We start from the raw sequence: 17756 nt of genomic DNA, 5'->3' as shown, positions 1-17756 counted from the left end.
TGCTCTCTACCACTGAGCTAAATCCTTAGCCTTTTTTTTTTTTAACTTTTATGTTGAGACAAGGTCTTAAAGGTTGGCCAAATAGGATTATAGACATGTCCTCTAAACTCATTTTAAAAATATGTTTGGGACTAGAAAGATGGCTTAGTGGTTAAGGAACTTGGCTATAAAGCCAAAGAACCCATGTTTGATTCCCCAGTGCCTATGTAAAGCCAGATGCACAAAGTAGCACATGTATCTGGAGTTTGTTTGTAATGACTGGAGGCCCTGGCACTCCCATTCTCTATATCTGCCCTCCCTCTAATAAATAAATAAATACTTTAAAAAATATTTATATTTACTTAAGAGAGAATGGGCCCATTAGTGCCTTCCACTGCTGCAAAGGAATTCCAGACACATGTGCCACTTGTGTGGCTGGCTTTACATGGATACTGGAGAATTGAACCCCAGGTCTTTAAGCTTTGCAAGCAAGTGCCTTTAACCACTGAGTCATCTCTCCATCCCTCTAAGCTCATTCTTAGTCCCACCATTTTTGTCAGCCCAGCTGTCTCCCCCGCCCCACCTTGAAGACACTCCCTTAGACTGTGGTTGAGTTGAAGGGCTGAAGGGAGGTTTCTTAGGTGTGTCCTGCCTGACCTGGCCCACAGACTGGCGACGGGGTAAATGATGCACCAGCCCTGAAGAAAGCAGAGATTGGTATTGCCATGGGCTCAGGAACAGCAGTGGCCAAGTCAGCAGCAGAGATGGTACTGTCAGATGACAACTTTGCCTCCATCGTGGCTGCAGTGGAGGAGGGCCGGGCCATCTACAACAACATGAAGCAATTCATCCGCTACCTCATCTCCTCCAATGTTGGCGAGGTTGTCTGGTGAGGCCCCACCCTCCCCCCCAGCCCCTATACCAGCTCTGTCCCTGAGATGGGCTGCAGGGATTGAGGGACACATGCTTGCCCTGGTGGAGCCATTCATGAATCATGTATATCTCAGCTCCCAAGGAGGTGCCTTGAGAGTTCCCTGTCATCTTTCCAGTGATGACCTTCTTCCCATCTTCATCCACTTCCCACCTGCAGATGCACAGATTGTAGAAACAAGCCCTACCACTGGTCAGTAGGGTTTCCATATGTATGTGTGCATTGGTCTGTGTGTATACCTATCTACAGTGTGTGTCCAAGTGAAAGGTCTGTGTGTACTTATTTAGGATGCATGTGTGATCTTATGAATCTTTGGGCATGAACACAAGCAGGATGTGTGCCAGCGTATGTTTGTGCTAACACTTCTGTTTGCCTGGAAGAGATGCCTGTGGGCAATGACCAGCACAAGTGTGCTCAAAGTGTGGATTCTGCACCTTGGAGCCAGAACATAGGAATGTGCTTGTGTTCATAGGATTTTGTGCCAGATGTTAGGTCTATGTACAAGTCTGATGCATGGGTGTGCAGTGTGTGTGAGTACCTGGCTTCTGCTAGGCCTCAAAGGCAGATGTGCCCAGGATACAGAGCTATACCTACAGAGAGGAGGGGCTGCTGTGGAGGGCCGCACCCCTAGCCTGGGTATGAGCTAGAGCTGAGCCCTCCATCTGGTGAGGTCTGGTCTCCTGGGGCTAGAGCCCATGACTCTGGTTCTAGCATCTTCCTCACAGCAATTCTGGGCCTGCCTGAAGCCCTGATCCCCGTGCAGCTGCTCTGGGTGAACCTGGTGACAGATGGCTTACCTGCCACAGCCCTGGGCTTCAACCCACCTGACCTGGACATCATGGAGAAGCTGCCCCGGAACCCTCGTGAGGCCCTCATCAGCGGCTGGCTCTTTTTCCGATACCTGGCTATTGGAGGTGGGCAGGGCTTCAGCCCTTAGGGCTTCTTAAGCCTCCTAAGAACTAGTTTTGCAGACTGTACACAGTGTAACTCAGCCAGCTTCTGCTAAAAGAGCCTTTTGGGCTTGTGTAACTGAAAAGACTAGGCACGCTACTGCCACGACTGGACCCAAGCCTCAGATAGTCACACTGTCATTTTTTTTTTCTTTTTTTTGCTTTTTCAAGGTAGGGTCTCATCTAGCTCAGGCTGACCTGGAAATCACTCTGTAGTCTCATGGTGGCCTCGAACTCATGGCAATCCTCCTACCTCTGCCTCCTGCGTACTGGGATTAAAGGCGTGCACCACCATGCCTGGCTCATACTGTCATTTTGGCTCTGCCTCAGCTTCATTCTCAGGCAGGCATCCTCAGGGTGGTAGAGTGTCTACCACAACTCCAGGCCCATTCATTTACAACCCTAAATCCAACATAGGAGAACTGATAGGGGTTTTGCCTTATATGTGTGTTTATTTATTTTTTTTGAAGTAGGGTCTCACTGTAGCCCAAGCTGACCTGGAACTCACTCTGTAATTTCAGGCTGGCTTTGAACTGCAGCAGTCCTAGTGCTGGGATTAAAGGCATACCACCACACCTGACTTTTTTTTTTTTTTAATAGAGAGAGAGAAATAGAGACTGAGAAAGAATTGGTGTGCCAGGGCCTCAGCCATTGCAATTGAACTCCAGATGCTTGCACCACCTAGTGGGCCTATGTGATCTTGCACTTGCCTCACCTTTGTGTTTCTAACTAGCATGGGATCTGGAGAGTCCAACATGGGTCCTTAGGCTTTACAGACAATAGCCTTAACCACTAAGCCATTGCTCCAGCCCTGTTGTATTATTTATTTATTTATTTATTTTTGTTTTTATTCCAGTGAACTCCAGATGCATGTGCCACCTTGTGCATCTGGCTTATGTGGGTACTGGAGAATCGGACCTGGGTCCTTAGGCTTTGCAGGCAAGCGTTTTAACTGCTAAGCCATCTCTTCAGTTCTAATTTTTTAAAAATAAAAAATCTGAAGCCTATTTTCATTAGCACAGATTGGGTTTCCCACTTACCCTGTAGCCCACTTTTGTGCCCAAGAATATGGCAGATGCTTCTTACCAGTCAGGGTCCCTCACTGGCACTGAGGGTCAATCTTGGCAGACTTCTGGCCTAGGGGGAGGGGGTAGGTGGTGGCCTGATGCAAATTCAGGAGGTGATAAAGCAGGAGATGTGGATAGTCGAAGAAAACCACACTGTTCCTGCAGCCAGTTCCTCCTCCTTGCCCACAGTGTACGTAGGCCTGGCTACAGTGGCCGCAGCCACCTGGTGGTTCCTGTATGATGCCGAGGGACCTCGTGTCACCTTCTACCAGCTGGTGAGCACACAGTGACCAGGGAATGGGACCTGTTGGGCAGAATGAAGGAGAGTTACAGATTAGGTGTTTGAGGGAGTTCTAGAGGAGGCATCCAGCCCCCCTCACAGCAGTTCACCCTAATGTAAACACCCACCCTCCAAGGAGGCAAGTCAGTAAGCCCTGGAAGGCCACAATGGCAGCACAACCCCAGGCTGGAGGAGACCCTATTCTCTCTGCCAGTCACATAGGGGATTCACAACTATAACTGCCCAGAAGTGTCATGTTCACCACGGAGCCCCTGTAACATGGGCGCGAGTGGGGGGCTGAGAGAAGTAAGCCTGGTAGGACTTGAGGCAGAGGGTCAAATGAGGACATGGAAGGCATCACCACCCATACAAACTAAGGGATGGAGCCACCTGACCTCTTGAAGTCAGCAGGTGCCCACCACATTGTAGCTTAGCCTTAGGCTCAGCCCTCAGGTCATCCCATTTGTCATTCAGCCACATGGTCAGAGAATGGCTGTCTGGTGCCCATTGTGCTGTGGGCACCATTTATTAATGGGATGACTGTGCCCAAGCAGGGAGTCTCTGCAAAGAACTGACAGGCTGTGGGAGGGGCCCATGGAAACAGGTGGTTCCGTTCAGAGTGGAAAGTGCTTTAGGACCCAATCAAAACTTTATGCTGGAGTTGTTGGATTTCAGGAAAGGGGCCCAGAGCCCAGAGGGCCTAGAGGAAGCTGCCAGGGGTAGTACCGGGCATGCAGTCCTAGACCCAGGCTGCCGCACTCGTACTCTTGTTTGTTTGTGACTTTGTAAACTCTTTGTACTTGTTGCCCTGGTCTCCCTCAAAGAAGTTTTATGTAACCCAGGGTATATAGCTATATAAAAAGGTCTACAAAGCTGGGTGTGGTGACATACACCTTTAATCCCATCACTTGGGAGGCTAAGGTAAGAGGATCACTGGGAGTTCAGGGCTAGCCTGAATCATTTCCCCATCCTTTTATTGATATTTTGATTTTATAATTGTCAATATTGGGAATACTGGCTCACATAAATTTATAGAAAAATAGCAAAAGTATGTTTAGGGGCATTTCAAAAATTGTTAGAAATTTTGTGCTAATCTGAAGCCAACATTCACTTGATGATGTGTTTCTTTTTGGTTTTCTGAGGTAGGGTCTTGCTCTAGCCCAGGCTGATTTGGATGGAATTCACTATGTAGTCTCAGGGTGGCCTCAAACTCACAGCATTCCTCCTACTTCTGACTCCTGAGTACTGGGATTAAAGACATGAGCCACCATACCAGGCTTAATGATTTTTTTTAATGAAACCCAAATCAGCAATTCAAATAGTAATTTTTTAAGATTTATTTTTATTTGTTTGTTAGGGACAGAGAGAGGGGGGGAGGGAGACAGAGAGGTAGAGAATGGGCATACCAGGGCCTCTAGCCACTGCAAATGAACTCCAGATACATGTGCCACCATGTGCGTCTGGCTTACATGGGACTTGGAGAATTAAACCTGGGTCCTTAGGCTTCACAGGCATGTGCCTTAACTGCTAAGCCATCTCTCTGGCCCTTAAATAGTAATTTTTAAAATCAAACATTCTAACTCAACTAAATCCAAAGATACACTAATTTGATACTTACATGTTGAGGAATGATGATAGGAAAAGTTTGTTTTTTGTTTTCTATAACTGAACCATTAAAAGTGCTGCAGGTCACATCATGCGGTGGTCTTGAGTCGAAGTTCAGGTGTTGCAGGCAGCATTGTGGTGCAATGGCATGTGCAGTGCAGAGAGCACTCACTACATGTTCAGAATCAAGACTACAGTGCAATCACAACACAACATGGGTGAGCACCGCCTGAAACATACAAGCAGACATGACTTACATCATGACATACTTAATTTCAAATTAATTTTTGGTTATTGCATGTTCAGAAGCCTCTTATTGTTGTCATTGTTTATCACCACCTGTACCAAGTTATGTGCCCCTCTATGGAGTGATGACCCACAGTGTAAGCAGCTCTAGTTTACTTCATGTAAGCTTTGTGACTTTGGGCAGGCTGCTGACCCTCTGGGCCACATTTGTCAGATGAACCCCATAACCCTAACTCACTGGGCTATTGAGAGGAATAACTGAGTTAGGCAGGGCATGGTAGCGCATGCCTTTAATACCAGCATTTGGGGGGGGAGAGGTGGGAGGAGCACCAAGAATTTCAGGCTACCCTGAGACTACATAGTGAATTCCAGGTCAGCCTGGGCTAGAGCGAGACCCTACCTGGAAAAACAAAAACAAAACAGCAACAAAAAGGTCTGAGTAAATACTGATAAAGCATTTAAAATGACACCTGCTAAATTAATAAAATCCAATAGGGAACAAGCTCTAATGGTATAACCTTGTGGTCCTTGGAAGGCTAAAGTGGGAGGATCATGAGTTCAAGGGGAGCGTAGGCTATATATTGAGACCTTGTTTCAAGCAGCAAGGACAGGGTGACTGGGAAATGGCCAGGCTGCCAGAGGGATGGCATAAGTAGAGCAGAGCTTCATCAGTAGAAATGGGCTTCCACAGTGGTTCCTGAACATAGCCAGGAGACAGACATCCCAGCCCTCAGCACCTTATAATAACCAGTTTGGGAGGCCATGCTATGAATGTGACCTGGGGCATAATGTGTGTGTGCGTGCGCACGCGGTGAAGATTCCCCTGGGGAAACCTGTTAGGACAGAACTAGAGGAGAGTGGAGTGGTAAGATCCACACCCTTTGACAGACCTTGTTGGTACTGTCATCCTGAGTATGAGCACAGGGATGTCAGTATTCGCATGGCTGGGCAGACACTGACTCGGTTGCTGCTGCACTGGTTTGTATCTGGGAGGTGGGGGCTGATAGCCATGGCACAGCTACTAGAAAGACTCATAACTGAGTGGGTGGAGCCAGGTTCCAAGTTTAGGACTTTTCTCTTGAGTGATCACCAATGCAAACAACTGCAGGGCTGGGATGTGACTTGACAGAATTGCATCAGCACAGCAAGCAAGCACCCCAGCACCACAGTGAAAAAAGAAAGTGCACTTGCCTCACATCCCGAATGTGGGCTTTGAAGAAAAATCCTACCGTTGTTGTAGAAGCACTGAGCTTGTCCATGCCTTTTTCGTTAGGTTTCTTTGTTTTTGAGGCAGAGTCTCACTGCATAGAAGCTGACCTGGAACTCACTTTGGAGCCCAGGATGGCCTCCAACTTACAGCAGTCCTCCTACTCCAGCCTCCCGAGTGCTGGGATTAAAGGAGTAGCCACCAATTTTGGTTTTGTTGAGACAGGGTCCTGCTATGTAACCCTGGCTGACCTGTAACTTGATATGTAGACCAGGCTGGCCTTAAGCTTTCAGCAGTCTTTCTGCTTTTGCCTTCCAAGTGCTGGGATTACAGGAGTGTGGTACTACACCTGGCAGATCTCCACGTCTTTGTTAAACTAAGCCAAGCCATAGTCAACCGCTGGTTTTCGGTCTGTAAAAACATGACTCAGAGTCACCTTATGTGTGGCTCTCAAGTGCTGTGAGAAAACAATGCTCATTTTATTTGAGGGTCATACTGTCCGTCTTTGCATAGGTTTCTCTTGGAGAATTATTTTCATAGCATAGAACCCTGTTGCTAGACCCTGACCTTAAAGATCTTCAGGTTCAGATGCAACTCCTGAGAAAGGAATTATGTACTGGAGACCTGAGCTGGTTAACAGCATAAGTCATCCTCATGGTATATGAGAGAACAAGTCAGTGGTTCTCCCAGAGGTTCTCAGTCTAACATCTTAACATGATATGCTGTAAGCAAGGTCAGTGAGCGGAAAGAAAATTCCCTGAAGCTCGAGGAGCTGGGCCAGGGTCACTCTTTTATGGTGGTAACAGCTTGTTAGTTACAGAGGAGCCATGTTAAGGCTACACCCCAGAAATTCATTATCCATGTGGTACATACACCAGGCAGGGCTGGTAGAGGGGTAGAAAGGAAGTGAGGTAGGAATGGGTACATGTAGCTTTCCTTTTCTGTACCACAGGAGTCAGTTCTAGTCAAGTGGGATTATGTTGATTGTATTCGCTGGTCTGGGTCACTCATCCCCCAGCTCCTGTACCTCAGAGGCCTAGGGGGTCCCCAGCCCCAGGACGATCCCCTTTCTTACTGTGATCGTACTTCTCCCTGGCACAGTACAGCACCTCTGGCCCCTTTCTGAACAAGCACCCCTTCTGAGCTCCCTGGTCTGGAAGGCAGTGATGTTCCCACTAGTCAATCTGCAGGTGTGGCCAGGGATTGGGGGAGGCTTCCCTCTTCCATATCCAGCACCCCTGTAACAACAGCTGCTCTCCTACCATCGTGCTCTCAGAGGAACTTCCTAAAGTGCTCTGAAGACAGCCCACTCTTTGCCGGCGTTGACTGTGAAGTCTTTGAGTCCCGCTTTCCCACAACCATGGCCTTGTCTGTGCTGGTGACCATTGAAATGTGCAATGCCCTCAACAGGTGGGTTGAGCAGAGGAGTGGGGGAGCTGATGGACAAAGGGACCCAGGATTGAGGGCTAAGGGTCAGAGATTGGGGATTAAGGGTTAGAGAGATACAAGATTGGGGTCCAAGAGTCAAAAGGGGCCAGGATTAGGATCCAAAAGAGTCTGAGGGTCAGAGATGCCATAATGAGTTCTGAGAGTCAGTGGGATCAGCATTGGGCTATAGGGGGCAGAGGTCTAGGGTGTGAAAAAATGGGGGACAGGATTGAGTTTGAGGGACAGAGAGGGGGTCCAGGCCCCTAGATGGCACTGGGAATTCAACAATAACATATACTACAGCTCTTTATCCCAGCTAGGGAGGTACAGGGGTGGATGAGCCCACAGTGGTCTCTGGTGTCCTGCTCTGAGTAACCCTCTGCCCTTGGCAGTGTCTCAGAGAACCAGTCGCTGCTGCGTATGCCGCCCTGGCTGAACCCCTGGCTGCTGGGGGCCGTGGCCATGTCTATGGCTCTGCACTTCCTCATCCTGCTGGTGCCACCCCTGCCGGTGAGCTGCCCCACACATCTTAAGGCTCCTCAGTTTCTTGGGTGACAGACACAAAATAGTCCTTGGATACTAGGGACCCCAACTGGGTTCTGGGTTCCTCTGTGGTAGAAGCCACTTGTAGGACAGGGAAGGGAGTGGTCTTACCAGCCACCATCCCCCAGAAGGGTCCTCACCTTTGGGGAGCAAGAGGTCAAGCTCCTTTGCTGAGGGGACTGTCCTGAAGCTGTATAGAAGGCAGGTCCAGGCCTTTTTCAGTGCAGAATCCTTCCGTTTCCCAAAGGGCTGAGGGTGAGGTTGAGTCTTGTAGGTGGGGCAGGGCATAGCACTTCCTCAGAAGATAGCCTCATGAAGAGCCCATTGGAGCCCAGATGGGTGACACTGGTAGATGCCTGATGGCCTGGGAAGTCCTTCCTATAATCAGGCCTCCCTCCTCTGTCAGCTCATTTTCCAGGTGACCCCACTGAGTGGACAGCAGTGGGGGGTGGTGCTCCAGATGTCTCTGCCTGTCATCCTGCTTGATGAGGCCCTCAAGTACCTGTCCCGGAATCACATGGATGGTAAGTGGGAGGCCCACCCTCTCCAACCTGCTTCCGCTTCCCCACTGTCGTGAGCACATGGGGCACTGTAGGAGCTGCTCTTCGATGGTGACAAAGAGAACGCCACATGCTCTGGGTGGCTGTGACCCAAGGTGTCTGCATGAGGATTGTCTTGCACTATTGAGGTCCTAGCTGGGCTCACTGGGAACCCTGCTCAGGTCCACCTTGCTGCTATGCTGCCTCGCTGTCTTCACATGCCAAACCCCTCCCTACACACATGGGCAAGATGCTGAGCGTGGCCCTGACCTGGGCCTCTGACCTCCCTATACTGGCCTCTTTTTATCCAGGTATTCTCAGAACAGTTGCACAAGCCTGCCATAGGCAGCCGCTGACTGCCTCTGGGACCCTATGCCATATCGGGTTGACTTCTTGGGTTCACTTCTTGGGTGGGTGGGTACAAGGGGAAGCTCTTCCTTAACCCAGGAATGGCAGGCAGAGTGGCAGGGGTCAGGTGCAGAACAGCAGGCCAGACTGTTGCGGAAGGGCTCAGTAATGACAGGCCTACTGTGGGTAGCCAGACCTTTGGGGGCTGCTTGTGGCTGGAATGTGTCCCTGACCCAGGAAAAAGGGAAGATATAAGTCAATCACATGCCTGTTATTTCATAGGGGTCCCCTCCCCTCACCCCCTGCCTTCCCCCTGCCCACTGAGTCTACCAGGCACTAAAAAATTGTCTTTTAAAAAAGCCCCAAGGGGCTGGCCATGGTGGCACATACTTTTAGTCCCAGCATTTGGGAGGCAGAGGTGGGAGGATCACTGTGAGTTCAAGGCCAGTCTGAGATTACATAATGAATTCTAAGTCAGCCTGGGCTAGAGCAAGCCCCTACCTCAAAACAAAACAAAAAAGCCCTAATAGTCCCATGTCCCTGGAGATGGCCTCTCACAGGTTTGTATAGGGAATGACTGGACTTGTGGGGGAACATTCAGATTGGGGGTAAGCTTAGCAAAGCAGAGCCTGTTGGAGCCTGTGAGTGGGTCAGGTGTGGGGCAGCTGAGCTAGTGCATTCTGCACCTACTCCATAGTTCTTGGTAGCTCACTCTGTGAATCCCTCTGGGAGAGGCCTGGAGGAAATGGGCCTAACACCTGACACTCCAGTCTGAGACATCCCAGCTCTGGGTGGTCTCAGGAATGTACCCAGTCAGCCCTAACCATACACACGTGTAAAGCCAGCCCTTCCTTCCTAAGACAAGGACAGAGAGGAAGCTTCCTTGCCTTCAAGAGACATCTCCTGTGGCCATTAGTGCTCAGCAAGTTTTCTTGGGAAATTTAAAAGTGAGAAAACACTGCCCAGAGCTAAAAGTTCCTAGTCCTTGAGGAAACCCCATGTCTGGGATGCTGTACTGCATTGGGTTCCTGAGCTGAGGGAGCATCCTAGGATGGAGAAGGTTAGAGTGCTGCCCAGATGGGGCTAAGGGTGGTTTCTAGAAAATTCAGAGCTAAAGTGAAGGTTTGCAAGGGTAAGACAGGACTAGAGCCTACAGTGTGATAGATGAGGCCCTGAATGCCAAGATAAGGGTCTGGTCATTATCCTCAAGGCAGCAGGAATTGCATGGGAGGGTCTGTGGCCACAGTGAAGACTCTGGAAGGGACGAGACTAGAAGCAAGGGATTGGTGAACAGCGTTGAGCTGTCCTGGGGAAAAGAAAGACCAAACCCTGACTGACCCAGTGTGAGCTGGTCCCAACCAACACCTCTACCAATACCATTGACGCAAGATGTTAACCGTGGTCCCTCAGAAGTTTGGCTTGAAAGGGAATGGCCAAGGGTCTCATAGGAGCTGGGCCCCTATGGAGTAATGTGTTCACTAGAAATCCAGACAGCTCTACGCTGGGCCAGCAGGCGGCCACAGTCCCTTGGGCCTCCTAAAGCGGGACAGAGCAGGGTGAGAGAGGGGACCCTTTATGTTCCCAAGCCAGCCCAGTGGCCTTTTAGGGAAGTTTTGCTGAGGCCTGACACCGTGGCTTCTTTGTGATTTACGAGGATGTGTCCTGGGGAGAATTGTGGATGCAGGGTCAGTGCTGGGGCTAGGGGAACCTCTTGCCCCACCCTTGGCACTGTCCAGGTGTGGCTGAGTGGCTGACAGGAGGCCTGTTTTCTAGGCTGGGGAGGCGAGGGATAGAGAAGCAACAGACAGATCTGGGAGGGTCCAGGGTACAAGGCGGGCCTGTTCTTTTTTTTCTGGGAACAGTGGAGCCATGGAAAGAGATGACGGGCCCGATTGGGGATTTTGAAGAATGCCAGCAACAAAAGGGAGTAGTGAGACAGGAAGAACTGGGGCCTCAAGGCCTGGTGCAAGCTGCAAGGGAAAAGATCAGCTTAAGTGAAATGAGGCTACATGTGAATGGGAAGGAAACAAGGATGACTCCCTGTTTCTGGACATCATGATAGTGGAGGTTCCCAAAACTAAGAAGCAGTAGGGTTCCCATGGGACTGTTGAAGAGACACATTGTGTGTAAGAGACCTGGTTGGGGATGGGGGGAGGTAGCTGGATTCCTAGGGCTGCTGTTGAGGAGGGTCAGAAAGGCTCAGGGTAGACCAGGCCTAAAGGACACCAGACCATCGAGAGGGGAGAAAGGGGAACAGGAAGGAGAAGCCTGGATATCTCATTCATGCATTTTGTTATGCTCCTGTTTTTTTCCTCCAGGAACAAAGGACCAGAAGTGAGTGCTGGGAGCAGAGAGGAGTCTCTAGTATGGCCCTCAGACTGACAGCACCCACACATTCACCCCCTCTCTCACCCTTGCCACCCTGCTCATCCACCTGTTCACTGGGCCCTGCTGGATGCACAACAGGCCAGAAGCCAGAAGGGCCACTCTCAGGTCCCATCCCAGGTCTCCGTCCCCACTTCTATCCAACCTGGCTTCTTGCAGCCCTGACTGAGGAGCTAAGCCAGGAAGGAGTGGCTAAGAACCCAGAGTTGCCTACAAATTCCTGGCCTCCGAGCAGGGGAGCACGTCCAGGCCAGCGAGGGATACATGGCGCCCGAGGGGTGGATGAGCTTTGCAGGGAAGAGGAGCAGAGGAGCCATCTGGGCCCAGCTGTGCACAGTGAGGCAGGCAGCCCCTTCCACTCGGCTCTGCCTCCACAAAGTCGGCTCACGAGAGCTGGAGCCAGTGTCTGTTTATATGTGCAGGCCCCAGAGGCTTGAGAGGTCAGAGACAGGAACATAAGAAGCAGAAGGAGGGGTTGGGCCAGGACCCCCGTTCCTAGGAGACAGCCTGGGCTGCCTGCCTGAGTTTAGCTCCATCCTCAGCCCTCAGCTCACCTCCTCAGCTCAGGTTGACTTGGTTTTGCCTGAGGTCAGCCAGAGGCAAGATTTGCTGTCCATGTTCCTGGTGCCTGAGATCCCACATATCCATGGGCCCTTGGCCACCCCCACCAGTCTTCTGTGGGCAATGTCACTTACTGCATGGCTGAGTGATTTTGAGTCTCCTGGACGCTTGGCATTAATCATTGCTCCCACTCCCCGCATATCCATGAGTCCAAAGGATGTCACTAAGAATGGTTGCTCCCCAAGGGTACTTCCTCTCCTTCCTCACTGGAAGAATCCATCTTGTGTGGATTATTTTCTTTCAGATGGTAGGAAGATAACATTTGATGGACAGGGTTATTGTTTTTTTTGTTTTTCTCTCTTAACTATCTTTTGCAACTTTGGCTAGATGTAGCAGAGAACTGAGTGTCTGTCCGTGTCTTCACCCCTTCTTGAGAGTATATGAAGTGATTATTTTATATGTAAATCAAGACTCATATCCTTGTCCTGAGCCCCAGAATCAAAAGCCCCCTCAACTTGACCAAGCTCCCCATTTGGTAACCTGGCCTCCCATGCTTCCTCCTTCCCCTCTTGCAGGTTCTAGAGGGGCCCTAGAGAGAAACAAGAGTGGGAGGGGGGCTGTCTTGGCAGGGACAGAGCCCTTTACCCACCTGCTGACAAGCTTTCTGGTAGAGAAATAAAGGTGTGTGCCTTGGGGAATGGAGCTTCAAGTGTCATGTCTGGAGTGTGGACCCTCATTTCTACAGCTGGGTGTCTACCTGGGGAAACCCTGGCAAAGTGAAGGTTTGGCATGACCATGTTGCCATAATCTTCAGAGAGGTGCCAACTGGAACCACAAGGCCAGAACCAGTAGCTGAAAAGTATGGTGATCCTGATTCATCAAGGGGCTTGCTCCTCATCTAGATGGCATTCTGCACAATTTTAAGTTGAAAGAGCAGTACTTTTGTTATGGGTATGACGTCATTAAAGAACCTAGATGAGGGTGGGATAAGGCAGAGCCAGGCCTGGAGCTTGACTCTTGGGAGCTCCTTGCACATCAAAGTGCCTTACAATGCCTGTCCTGGCAATTCTGAAGGTCTTAGGACTTCTTGGGGCTTCTCTCGTTCTGTTTCTATTTCCAAGCCCAGCTTGAAGGTATCTGTAGCTACCTTCAGCTCAACTATCCCAGATCTTCTGCAAGGCTAGTTAAGATGTCCAAGTGGCCTGCCCTTCTTGGGGGAGGAAGGGACTGACTAGCCATATCCCTGTTCCCTTTGGAGGGAAGACATGAAGATTTGTATCTAGTCCTCTACCAGATGTCCTAGGCTAGAGGCATGATCACCTGCATAATTTTCAAGGCATGTTGCAAAATAAGAATAAAAACTTAGAGCCCTTTGTTCAAAAATGGAGGAACTGGTTCGATGGATGAAGGGCTTGCCATGCAAGCGTGAGTGCTGATCCCTGCCAGCCACATAAAGCACAAGCAGCCCAGCGTGACCTTTAGTCCCAGCACTTGGGAGGCAGAGTTCAAGGCCAGCCTCAGACTGCATAGTGAACACAGCTGGGTCTGGTGGTGCACCCCTTTAATCCCAGCACTTGGGAGGCAAAGATAGGATTGCTGAGAGTTCGAGGCCAGCCTGAGAATACATAGTGAATTCCAGGTCAGCCAGGGCCAGAGAAACCCTATCTCGAAAAAACAAAACAAAACATAAGCATCTACAAGAGAGACCCTGCCCCCAACAAGGGGATGATGAAGACTGAGATTGCCCTCTGACGCCTGTACATATTCTGGTTATACACCCATACTCATACACACCAAAAAACAAAAAAAGCTGAACTGGACCTGGACCCCAGCACAACAATAACCAAAAAAGGAGGGGTGGGACTGGAGAGGTGGCTTAGCAGTTAAGTGCTTGCCCATGAAGCCTAAGGACCCTGGTTTGGGGTTCGATTCCCCAGTACCCATGTAAGCCAGATGCACAAGGTGGTACATGCATCTGGAGTTCATTGCAGTGGCTGGAGGCCCTGATGAGCCCATTCTGTCCATCTATTTTCTCTCTCTCCATCTTTGCCTCCCTTCCTCCCTCTTTCTCTGTCACTCAAGTAAATAAATATAAGCAAAACCAAAAAAAAAAAAAAAAATTCAGCTGGGTATGGTGGCACACACCTTAAATCCCAGCGCTCAGGAGGCAGAGGTAGGAAGATCACTGTGAGTTCGAGGCCACCTTGAGACTACAGAGTGAGTTCCAGGTCACCGTGAACTAGAGTGAGACCCTACTTCGAAGAAAAAACAAAACAAGGACTGAGAAGATTGCTCAATGGTTAGAAACCACTTAAATGATGGCCTCTTAAACTGGCAATTACTAACTGTACTCAGAACCCACACAAAAAAGCTGGGTCTAGCCACACACCTGTCTGTAACCCCATTCTTCAGGGGCCAGAGACAAGAATGGCTAGGGCTCCCTGACAGCAGCTCGGGGTTGAGAGAGACACCTCATCTCACTATGCAGAAGAGGTTATTTTTTTAGTAAGAGTATACTTCGTATGGATACATCATGTGTTGGTACCATCATTTCCCTCCTCCCACCCCATTCCACAGGGGTCCCTCCTCAGTGGGGATGCTGGTATTCCCCATGGGGTTGTGGGATATGTGTTGTGGGAGCAGCAGTCAGTTATTGGGAGGAGGGAAGGCCTCTGGGCATGACATCCCAACCTGTGGCTCTTACAATCTTTCTGACCCCTCTCCTGCAAAATTCCCCAAGCTGTGGTGGGTGTGTTTTAAGTCTACTTCAGTGATGAGCTCTCTGGGTCTCTACTTTGGTAGGTGTTGGGTGTCCTCAGGGTCTGTCTCCTTCATCCTGGCACTGATTATCTGGCTCACCATGGAAGCAGCACTCTTGTTTCCCAATTCCTCTGTGGTTTCACCTGGGTCTTGGCTAGAATGCAAGGGGTGGTTTATCTCCTCGGGTCTCAATACCTTCTAAAAAAGAAAAGCCAATTCTCCAATGGAGAGTGAGATCAGCATAGGTTAAATTGGATAAGCATTATAAATTTAAGGAGATTTTGATGAGTGTACCCCTCTTTTAGCCTAAGACTAGTGGGAGCTTTATGCAGAAGAGTTTTAAGAGAAAGACACCTGACATTCTCCTATGGCCTCTGCATGCATGCACATGGACATCTGCATGTGTGCATACACCACACATCACACACACGCAAAATGAAAGGAAGGAAGGAAGCTGGCCGTGGTGGCGCACGCCTTTAATCCCAGCACTCGGGAGGCAGAGGTAGGAGGATCACTGTAAGTTTGAGGTTACCCTGAGACTACGCAGTTAAATCCAGGTCATCCTGAGACAGAGTGAGACCCTACCTCGAAAAACCAAAATAATAATAATAATGAAAGGAAGGAAGAAAGAACACCCAAGGGATTACTGAATTGGACTGAGCTCAGTGGTAGAGCAGTGTGGGGCACTGAGTGGGGATGGGAGAGGATGGGACAGACTGCAAGAAACCCAGAATTCCAGGGCTGGGAGAGCATTGAGCCATGTGCAGTCTTTCTGAGCCTAGACAGGGTACAGTTGCATAGATCACACATCCATGAAAACAGCTGTGACAGACCTCCCCTTAGGAATTCCCAGGGTTTTCCCCCTCCCCCAGAAGTGGGGAGAGGGATACTGCCTAACTCCCAGCAACAGCTAGTCTGGGAAGAAGGATTTTTGGCCACATGCCATCTGTAAGGCCTCTCAGACATAAAACCTCATTTTTCTCTCTCTTCATCCAGCCCTATGACATGGGCAGGCAGAGGCTATGGCTCCATTTCAGAAGTGATGAGGCCAAGGCCCAGAGGGGCCGTGCCTTGCCTCAAGCCCTCCTAGGGCCTACTTAGCTTGCATCATGGTGATACATAAGCAAGGGAGGGAGCTAAGATGTCCCAAATGGACTTGGGGCCAAGGTGTGAAATCCCAGCCTTTCCAGAAGCTTCTGGGGCTCAGTGGCCTGACCACTTTGCTTCCAGACCTACTCAGTCCTGCTCAACTCCAGCTGCATCTAACCCACAGCATGGAGTCCACAGGACGGCCAAGGTAAACAGAGAGGTTTCCTCACCTCACAGCCCTTCCACCCAGGAGGGAATTCCCGGGCATGCCCGGCACACTCCTCTTGGGCTCCAAAGCGGCAGCTACCAAAACTCTCCTGGGTCCCCACTGCTTCTCTGGAAGCCAGGACTCTGTGCTTCCTAGGCCCCCTCAGCTCCACCCTTGCGGCTAAGGAAGGAACTAGGCTGGGGCTGTGTTAAGAGAGACACAGGAGCAAAACTAAAGGCAAGGCAAGGAAGATGTCCAGAGACTTGACCTCAAGGGTCCTAGCTGTGTCGCCCATCAGAGTCTATCTGCAGACAAAGGATATATCAACCATGATGTGCCTGCATCACAGAAAATCCTCAGCAATAAGGATGGACAAACAGCCAATATCTATGACTCTGGGATCACAGCTGGTTCCCAGCCTTCTCTGTAGACCTCCCCTTGAGCTCCCCTAGGGGCCCTGTTCCAACAACATTTAAGGGACTGTTGGGCATTGGATGCGTCCCTAGAGACCCAAGCCACATGGTGTGGAAGTCGGTCTAGGTACTGAGTCTTTGGGACCCTGAGTAATTAAAGAGACCACTTGGAACCAGTGCCCACCCAGCCCCTTGAGGGCTTGAGCTGGCCTCCAGGACTGGGCAGTGGCTCCAGGATGGGCACTGGCCCCCTCCACACCCACAGAGCCGCTAAATTTAGCCAGTCAGGGGAGGCTGTCCTGGGGCCGAGTGCTTGGCAACAGGGCCTTGTCTCCCTACAAGGCCCGGCCCAGTCCCTGAGCCAGTCCCCCAGCCTTTGGGCTTATAAGGCAGGGTTGGCAGATTTCAAGTGCTGAAGTCTTTGGATGGGACCTGGGCCAAGCCCTTAGACTTTGGGGAGCCTCTCTTCCCACCACCAGGAGACATGGGAACTAATTGTTCTATGATCTTTGCTCAGGTGCTCAACTTTCAAAGTCTCAGTTTCTGCATCTATACAATGGGAATTCTAGCATCTACTTCATAAGGCCATAGTAAAGAAAAACCTGCTCATCTCCAGTGTGTGGAGCCCAGACCTCTGTTCTGCCCACCCACAAGATGTCCATCCCTTGGGATGTGGGAGTGAACCAATGAAAGCGACACTGACCTATCAACTGGCTGGACCCTTTTGCAGAGCCATGATTAGCAAGAAAAGAAGGCTTAGTCTGGTTCCACTTTGGATCTTTCAGCATCTTCAGATGAGATGGTCCTCCCTGTCATGGTCTCCTGAGTGCCAGTGCCAGGGCTCAGGCTGGGTAGCAGAAGCATGTGTTCTCACACCAGGTCTCTGTCCAGCCAACCAGCTATAAACCTGGCTCCTGGAGGTGGGGGAGGGGAGAGGAAGAGTAGAAAGAAGAGAGATAGTAAGAGGAAAAAGAAGGAAGAGAAGGGAGAAGGGAAAAAAGAGGAGGAAGAAGAGCAGGAGGAAGAGAAAGAACAAGAAGTGGAGGAAGAGGAGGAGAGGGAAGAAGAAGAGGTGACAGGGAGGGGGAGCAAGAGGAGGAGGACAGGGGAAAGATACGGCTGTGGTGTGAGAAGGACAGACGGAGCAGACAATGACTACCTTCTTTTCCCCTTCTTCTTCCTTCCCTGCCTTTTTCCCTTCCTTCCCTCCCTCCATC

At 50.3% G+C, this 17756-nt stretch overlaps 1 protein-coding gene across 1 annotated transcript in view; it reads left to right on the top strand.

Moving 5' to 3' along the window:
- Atp2a3 (ATPase sarcoplasmic/endoplasmic reticulum Ca2+ transporting 3) overlaps nucleotides 1-12769 on the top strand; it is a 35164-nt gene extending 22395 nt beyond the window's left edge. The window contains exons 15-21 of the mRNA XM_045159268.1: nucleotides 648-868; nucleotides 1622-1824; nucleotides 3117-3202; nucleotides 7542-7675; nucleotides 8086-8203; nucleotides 8643-8760; nucleotides 11442-12769. Coding sequence (XP_045015203.1) covers nucleotides 648-868; nucleotides 1622-1824; nucleotides 3117-3202; nucleotides 7542-7675; nucleotides 8086-8203; nucleotides 8643-8760; nucleotides 11442-11461 — 900 coding nt within the window. The 3' untranslated portion in view covers nucleotides 11462-12769. The remainder of the gene's footprint in view (nucleotides 1-647; nucleotides 869-1621; nucleotides 1825-3116; nucleotides 3203-7541; nucleotides 7676-8085; nucleotides 8204-8642; nucleotides 8761-11441) is intronic.
- Nucleotides 12770-17756: the final 4987 nt, after the last annotated feature.

The sequence above is a fragment of the Jaculus jaculus genome, chromosome 9 (assembly GCF_020740685.1).
Source record: "Jaculus jaculus isolate mJacJac1 chromosome 9, mJacJac1.mat.Y.cur, whole genome shotgun sequence".
NCBI classification, from domain to species: Eukaryota; Metazoa; Chordata; class Mammalia; order Rodentia; family Dipodidae; genus Jaculus; species Jaculus jaculus.
This window is presented reverse-complemented; position numbering and strand designations above follow the sequence as displayed.